At 36.5% G+C, this 8,114-nt stretch overlaps 1 protein-coding gene across 1 annotated transcript; it reads right to left on the bottom strand.

Moving 5' to 3' along the window:
* Positions 1–445: 445 nt before the first annotated feature.
* Positions 446–7,878, bottom strand: LOC107690732 (dnaJ homolog subfamily A member 2-like; the record flags this gene model as incomplete). The annotated part of the gene is made up of 5 exons (XM_016489140.1): positions 446–1,477; positions 4,673–4,800; positions 4,888–5,032; positions 7,426–7,622; positions 7,708–7,878. Coding segments are annotated over 5 exons (827 nt in total), but the record flags the coding sequence as incomplete, so codon positions are not given.
* Between the last annotated feature and the right edge of the window lie 236 nt (positions 7,879–8,114).

The following is an 8,114-nucleotide window of genomic DNA, read 5'->3' as shown; positions in this document are numbered from 1 at the left end:
TATGAGCCAGCTTCAGTGACAAATGACCTTTTGGAGTGGGTACATAATGTCATGTACAACCCTACATTACGGTTTGGCACATGGACCCGTCTATAATAAACACAAGGAAAACATTTCAGATCTGTTGGGCTTTAGCACCTAAATCAAGTGAAAACACCTTTTATACAGTGAAATGTTGATCATATTGGATCACCTGATCACCACATTCAATGCTTTAACCTGCATAATTTAATCTGTGAGCTCCACTGCAAATGAAATGCGGGTAAACTGTATTTTAACTAGCTTGGTTTAGATGACAAACGTACTGAATAGTCATCTGGTTCTCATTGAGCAATCCTCAAATGAACTTGAACTTTAAAGTTGGCATGGCACTAAAACTAGTGTCAAAAGTCACAACTACCAACTAATGACTGAAGCACCAAATAAAGCAAAGACTTGGGTTATGTTGAGGAGATATTGAAGGACAGTTTATTCAACTCAAATTTTCACAGAAGATATAGGCCTATAGTAAAGGTGCTTTTTCCTCCACTCATTTTATTACGCATGATGTCACTCTCTTTCAATCAGTGAAGGGACCAAAATGTTCAACATGCACCTGGATTGCTGACAAATATAGGCAATTGATTTTATTTCAACTATTTCAAAACATAAAACACTCAAATGTGACAGCTGCTGATACAAAGCTTAAATGACAATCACTTATTTTATACATGTTATAGTCTCTTGTTCCAATTCTTAAAATTCCAAAAGAAAGGGAAAAAAAAAAAAAAAAATCTACAAATAAAATAAAGTGGTAAAAATAGCGCACAGATACAAACAAATCTAAAAATGGATTGGTGATGAAGTCCCATTTCTATTTTGTTTTTGTTGTTTTAGGATCTCTCAACTCCTCTTCCATTAGGCCACTGCTCTCCCAAAAAAAAAAAAAAAAAGGCTCATGTCCAGGGCCAAAACTGCATTTTATGGTTAGATTTAAACTTGTGAATATTATGACAACAAAAAAAAAAATGCAAGTTACACACAGTACGTAGCAATTACCCTTTTCTCTCTGAAGTGGGGTTGTCTCTAAAGGGCTGCTGGGAGAGGAGGAGGGGCAAGAAAGAGTTACTAGATGCGGGATCATCGGTGCGTTTACTACAAGGGAATCAGGTGGTCAGGAATGGCTGTATGTAATTCTCATCATTTAAGGCAGCCCCGAATCAGATTATAAACACACCTGTTTGTTGTGCAACTAGATCATTTTTTTAATCCCCACTGTTGGAGCCAGACAAGATATTTGCTGTAGTCAGGGTTACTGATGGGCACACTGCACGCCAGGACCGTGATGCCCTCCTTCTTCATCTGAGCTGTCGTTGTACGCCTCACGGCGGTGACCACCAGAGGAGCTCTGGCTTACAAACTCCTGCAATTCCACTTCCTCCGCGTCTCCAGAGATGACGGGTGGATCGGCCCGTGTGGGCAGCAAATCCTCCAATTCCTGAAAAAACAGAAGACACATATTAGGGGAAAGAAAACTTGGAATTGTGCTTTTATAAAAAAAAAAAAAACACTGTTCAAAAGCTTGATTTCAATAAGATTTTTTCAATGTCTTGCTTTTATGCTCAACAAGGCCACACTTGACTAATACAGTAAAAACGGTAATACTGGGAAATATTACAACTTAAAATAACTTTTGTTTAAATGTTTTAAAGTGTAATTTTCCTGCGATGGCAAAGCTGAATTTTCAGCAGCCATTACTCCAGTCTTCAGTGTTCTGTAACAGGGTTTCTGCAGGATTTTTAAGCTCAAATTTAAGACTTAAGACCTTTTTTTAAGACCTGCACAAATAAAATGAATACCATATGAGCGGGGTAGGGCAATGTAGTACCATATTAAACTGTAAAATTACTGTAAAAAGCATAATTTACAGTTCAGATACAAGTTTTCACAAAAACAAAAGTTTTATAAAATGATAGACTTTACATTTCAGCCTTTAAACCATTGTTAAGAAAATGGATGAGTCAAAAGTATTAATTATGATATTAATTTAAACAATTATCATTAAATTATTATATCAATTAAATAACAAATTAGGGGTGTGCGATATTGACAAAAAAATTCTCTCTCGATAATATTCTGGGATTTTATCGATAACGCTAATTAGACGATATTTTGCTGAGTGTGTTATTGTGCTGATATCTTAAGGACTACCGTGGACAGCTGACTCCTAAATTTTTTGATATTCTTCATATTCTGTGTGGTCAGTTCACAGCAGTAATATAAATTAATAATTTCCAACAAGTTTTATGGGCATTTTTACCTTTACCATTTTTTTTCTAAAAGTATGCACCATCTTTTGAGTCAAATTCTTGCATTTGGTTTGTTACCAAGCAAATTAAATCAGTATCAACAAAACTGATCTTTGCAATGCAGAGGAAACACAGAGGCTGCATTAGAAGTGGCATTTAGATGCTTTCACACACTGTTAAATGCAGCTCTGAGGAACATTAAATACTTTAACCTGCAATTACAAATGCATGAATAATGTTTTGATATTTTAAACATAAAACACTGAAAACTGATCGTTTGAAATTATTTAAAAAATGAAAAGGTACCTTAAATGTGAAATTAAAACCACCAGTAGGTGGCAGCAAGTCACTGTTAATAAGTGAGTCATTGTGTTTGAACCGAATCATTTAAACGTGTGATTCATTCAGGAACAAAACAGCATCCTGTTGCTCAGAGACGCGAAACAGCGCTGTGGCTGTGTTTGAAATGATTTTTGCTGGAGAAATAGAGCAAAAACAGGAAATATGGTGTCTAAAACAAGTCTCTTAATATTAACTACTCGTTTATTGAACTGTTGTATAAAATCAATATCACATTTGTAATCATGCTTACTTTGAGGGGGAAAAAAAAAAAACTGCACTCTTCGTGTGATATTACCTATATGAAATGATATAAATATATACATTTTCTGCCCCATATCTTGAATTATGTGATAATTCTAAATGCATTTTAATATACTGATTCATGCAGTAAAAGAACGCACACACAATTGTAATTTTTGGTTGGGTTAACTATAACTTTAATAATTAATTTTATTAAATTTATTATTATTACTATGGAAATATGAAATTATTTATTGAATGAAATGATACTCTAAATAATAAACTAAAACTGCCAGTAGGTGGTGGTAAATGTCTTAATGATTAAGTCATCGAGTTATTTATTCATTCGATTCTCGGAGTCATTTATTCATTCATTTGATTCGTTCAAATGGCTGATTTATTCAGTAGTGAAGTAAATGGTTCTTTATGAATGGTCCATTGAATCATTAGGCTTGTTCGACTTGAAGCGGATCACACCATCAGGCCGATAGGTGTGTGACATCAAAGTACCGCAAGAGCTATAGAGAGCAGATGGCTCCTTATGCTTTTGAATCGCTCTCACGGTACTTTGATGTCATACACCGATCGATCTGTGTAGCGCCGCTTCAAATCCAACGCACCTATGGCCAATGGTTCAACGCGCCAAATGGTTCACCCAATTCATTCATTAAGAAATATAATGTCGCTGCGTGTTGCTCGGCGATGAACACTGCTTTGTCTTTATATTTGGGCTGGCAAAATTTAGCAAAACAGACAACATTGTGTCTAAAATGTTAACGGCGTATTATTGTGCCATCTCAGAGGCACAAAATCACTTTCACAGACTTTCATTAACTGTTCCCTCCTGGTGGAATGACCTGCCCAAATCAATCCGAGCAGCTGAGTCCTTAACCATCTTCAAGAAACGACTAAACACATCTGTTCCACCTTTATTTCAAGATTTTTATTTGTCACATACTTGGGCGGCGTTATGCAAATCTTCCCACATAGTGAGGTAGATATGTGGGGGCGTGTTAGAACGAGCCGTTTTAGGTAGGTGTGGCTGACTCTTAACTTTTATAAAGAATATCTCTTTGGATTTGAGACTTTAGTCTTTGCAACTTTACAGATCTTCTTTATGCACCAACAGCTTGTAACACTCCAACGAGAAAGGAAAAATTGAAATCGCATCATATGACCCCTTTAAGCCATGAAAGTGAATTCTCAAGTATACTTAAGTGGCGTTTTATTTCATTATATTTTAGATTATATTATATTCATTAATATTATATGCCATTATATTAATATTATATTATTTCATTAATATTGCATTAGATTTGAAGTACACTACAAGTGTATAATTCAAAAGAATTAAAGGGATAGTTCTCAGAAACGTATAGCAAGGACATCAGTAAAATAGTCCATGTGACATCAGTGGTACAACCTTAATTTTACAAAACTACGAGAATACTTTTTTGTGCGCAAAGAAATCAAGTTGTGTTGCTGTCTATGGAGGGCCAGAGAGCTCTCGGATTTCATCAAAACTATCTTAATCTGTGATCCGAAGATGAACGAAGGTCTTACAGGTTTGGAACAACACGAGGGTGAGTAATTAATGACAGAATTTTCATTTTTGGGTGAACTAACCCTTTAAATGCATTAATTTTAACACGTTATTTTTTTCCGTAATTTATTAATCTAATTAACACATTAAATTACCAGCCCTAATAATAATAATAATAATCCCAAAATTTTGAACAGTAGTGCATGTATAACATTCTTATAATATTCTTCAATAACTTCAAATGTACAGTTTATCTTACCGACAGCTTCTCTGGGCTTAACCAATTGTTTTCTGGGAACTGCACGTCAAACTTGATGAACAGGTCACCCTTCTCGAAGGGGTTACGGTACTGTGGCATGCCTTCCCCTCTGACAACTCTGACTGAACCTGTAAAGGGACAACACCATTTTTTAAGAACATGTAAAAAATCACTTTAAACTCAGACACTACAAAACTCGTGTCAAGTGGACTCACCTGGCTCAATGACTTTGCCAGCTGGGTATTTCACCACAATCTGTCTACCATCTAAGTGTTTCAATGTGAAATGGAAACCACAAAGTGCTTCAACAAGGCCGATCTTATGGGTCATGGACAAGTCGTTGCCTTCTCTTCTGTATGTCTGTTGAAAGAGTTTAAAAGCTTTAGCTTTATTGAACATATTAGATTACAAACATACAAAAAAAACATAACTGATGCTTCAGTGATATCCCATATCAGTCCAAATCAGACATGACTCTAGCTTTACTTAGAGGCTTGAAAGGGAGGGATTAGAACCTATAAAGCAGCATGTTCATGACACACAGTCACTACAATCTGCTTTACGTTCCTGCAGCAGCTCAGCAGTCAAGAGGCCAGAAGCTCTAAAGCCTGATCATCTGTATGGCTGAACCACAGTGCTACAGAACGAGTTCTTTGTTACTTGCTGGTAATTAAAGGGGTCATATGACGCAATTTCATGTTTTCCTTTGTCTTTGGAGTGTTACAAGCTGTTCGTACATATATAAGATCCGTAAAGTCGCAAAGATTTAAGTCTCAAACCCAAAGAGGTATTTTTTTCTAAAAGTTAAGACTCATCCACACCTTCCTAAAATGCCTCATTCAAACATGTCCCCACAAATCTATATCACTGTGTGGGAAGATTTGCATAACACTGCCCAAATGTATACACAAAGGTGTACCTTTTATCCTCGCTGTAGTATTGTTGCTGCCACCGCCGCAATGGAAGCTAATATTCCAAATATGGTAAGGGGCGTAACATTTCAGTCACATGCTTCAGGTATTCGGCTAATCACTAATCACAACAAAATAATGTGTTTTTGAACTGCTATCCACTAACTCAAAGTTAATCTTTTAAAGTACTAAGTTAAATTATTAAAAAGATACCTCTTGACCCAAAGCTAGGTATTTTGAACATTTATACTCTGAATTTTAGAATGACCAAATATTAATCTATTTTTTATTTTTTTTTTGCTGGAGGCAAATCACTTAAAGGGGTCATATGATGTTGCTAAAAAGAACATTACTTTGTGTATTTGGTGTAATGCAATGTGTTTATGTGGTTTAAGGTTCAAAAAATATTTTCCGCATACTGTACATTATTATTGCTCCTCTATGCCCCGCCTTTCTGAGTTTAAGGTTAAAAAAACACATTATTTTCCGCATACTGTACATTATTATTGCTCCTCTATGCCCCGCCTTTCTGAAATGCATCGATTTTTACAAAGCTAATCGTTCTGAAAAGCAAGGTGTACTCTGATTGGCCAGCTATCTAGTGCATTGTGATTGGTGAGGCATTTGTTGCATCCAGTGGGGACATAATTACTGATTATAATGACTTATACTGTCTTTTTATGCGTTGCATCGCGCCGCGTAAACATAAAACCATGTCTGCATTTGTGATCGGAGAAATGACAAACAACAAGTGCTACTCTATACTGCTCAAAACTTGCGTTTGAATTGTCAGTGGCAAATTCTTTTAATATGAAAACGTACTTGCAGACTGTGAGTCAGAAGTGCCAGACTGTCCTTGCAAAGTTGGAACTGCCCCACTTTATAGAAACAGCCTTTGTGTGTAGACGGCATTGTAGGCTACTTTCCCAGGTTCAGGAAACAAACACACATCTGAATATTTGGATTGAACTGTTCTGGAACAGTGTTGTAAATACAACTTAACCACTGATTTCTAGTTGTGTCCTCTTTTGGAAGGCCAAACAAAGTAGTTTTGGTTTCACAACGAAACACACAGAGTCTCCACGACATGGCGGCGGCGGCAACAATACTACAGTGAGAATCAAAGTTACGCCTTCTTTCTTTGTGTAAACATTTGGGCGGTGTTATGCAAATCTTCCCACACAGTGACGTAGACATGTGGGGGGCGTTTAAACGAGGCATTTTAGGAGGGCGTGGTCGAGTCTTAACTTTTATAAAGAATATCTCTTTGGGTTTTAGACTTTAGTCTTTGCAACTTTAGGGATCTTATCTATTCACGAACAACTTGTAACACTCCAAAGAGAAAGAAAAACTTGAAATCGCATTATATGACCCCTTTAATTGCCTGTTTTCAGAAGAAAAAAAAAAAAGTCTTGGGGTTTCTCAATGGAAAAAAAAAGGTATTGTCTTGCCTTTAATTTTTCATTAAAAAAAAAACAGAGCATATAAACAAAGAGGCTGTTACTTTACTTGTACATGGAGGTACAAGCATTTTTCTCTATTGTTATTGTTAATGTACTTTCCTTAAAATGTGACAGTTACAATAATAATAAATGAAAATTAAACATCAAAATGAATGTTAATGTTTCGCTTTTTAACTTGGACAAAATAAATGTATAAATACTAACCAGTATTAGGCCAGTTTGAGGCTTTAATCTAGTTTAGGAAATGAAAATGAAAAAAAAAAGAAAAAAAAAAAAAAAAGAAAAAAAAAAAACCCTGTTCACTTAATCTTGGGAGTTTCTGATCGAACTAAAACATCGCTATCATAATTTCTGAACTTGACAGTGAACATTAACATACCTCATGCTCCTTTCCCTGCAGGACCAGGACAATGTCTCCAGGTTCTACTCCAGGTGCCTGGTCTGCCTCCCCGCCGAAGGTGATCTTCTGTCCGTGCTTCATACCTTTATCCACATGCACTTCCAGAATCTTCACCTCTTTAATCACCTTCTTCCCCTCACATTTTTTGCAGCGGTCCTTCTCACTGATCACCTCACCTGGATCATAAACAAACCATCAACAAACCTTTCCTCCACATGAACTCAGTAAATGTCAAAGTACATTCAGACTGGAGCCCCTTACCTTCACCATTACAATCAGTGCACACTGATTGCATCTGTTGGACCATGCCAGGAGCCAGTTGTCTGATCATAATGCGCATACCACGCCCCCTGCAGGCTGTGCACTTCTGGACTGCACCAGACTTCCCGCCTTGACTGGAGAGACAGCGAAACGGTTTCAGTTTCACCAATACTTGAGCACATACAGACTTAAGCAAGGGGAAGTTTCAAACTCTTTAGCTCAGACTAGGGCTGGGCGATATGGCCAAAAATGATCACAATATTTTTTTTTTTATATCAGTCGATAACGATAATTATCACGATAAATGTAAAATTTGTATTTCTTTCAAGTTTAAAGGTTTCTTTCTCTGTGGGTCTCTGGAATTGTCAGTCAGCTGTCAACAAAGCAGACTTCATTTCGGCTTTTTC

Source organism: Sinocyclocheilus anshuiensis, unplaced genomic scaffold, assembly GCF_001515605.1.
Source record: "Sinocyclocheilus anshuiensis isolate Anshui unplaced genomic scaffold, SAMN03320099.WGS_v1.1 scaffold3390, whole genome shotgun sequence".
NCBI lineage: Eukaryota > Metazoa > Chordata > Actinopteri > Cypriniformes > Cyprinidae > Sinocyclocheilus > Sinocyclocheilus anshuiensis.
The sequence above is the reverse complement of the archived record's forward strand: the minus strand, read 5'-3'. Positions and strand labels throughout refer to the sequence as shown.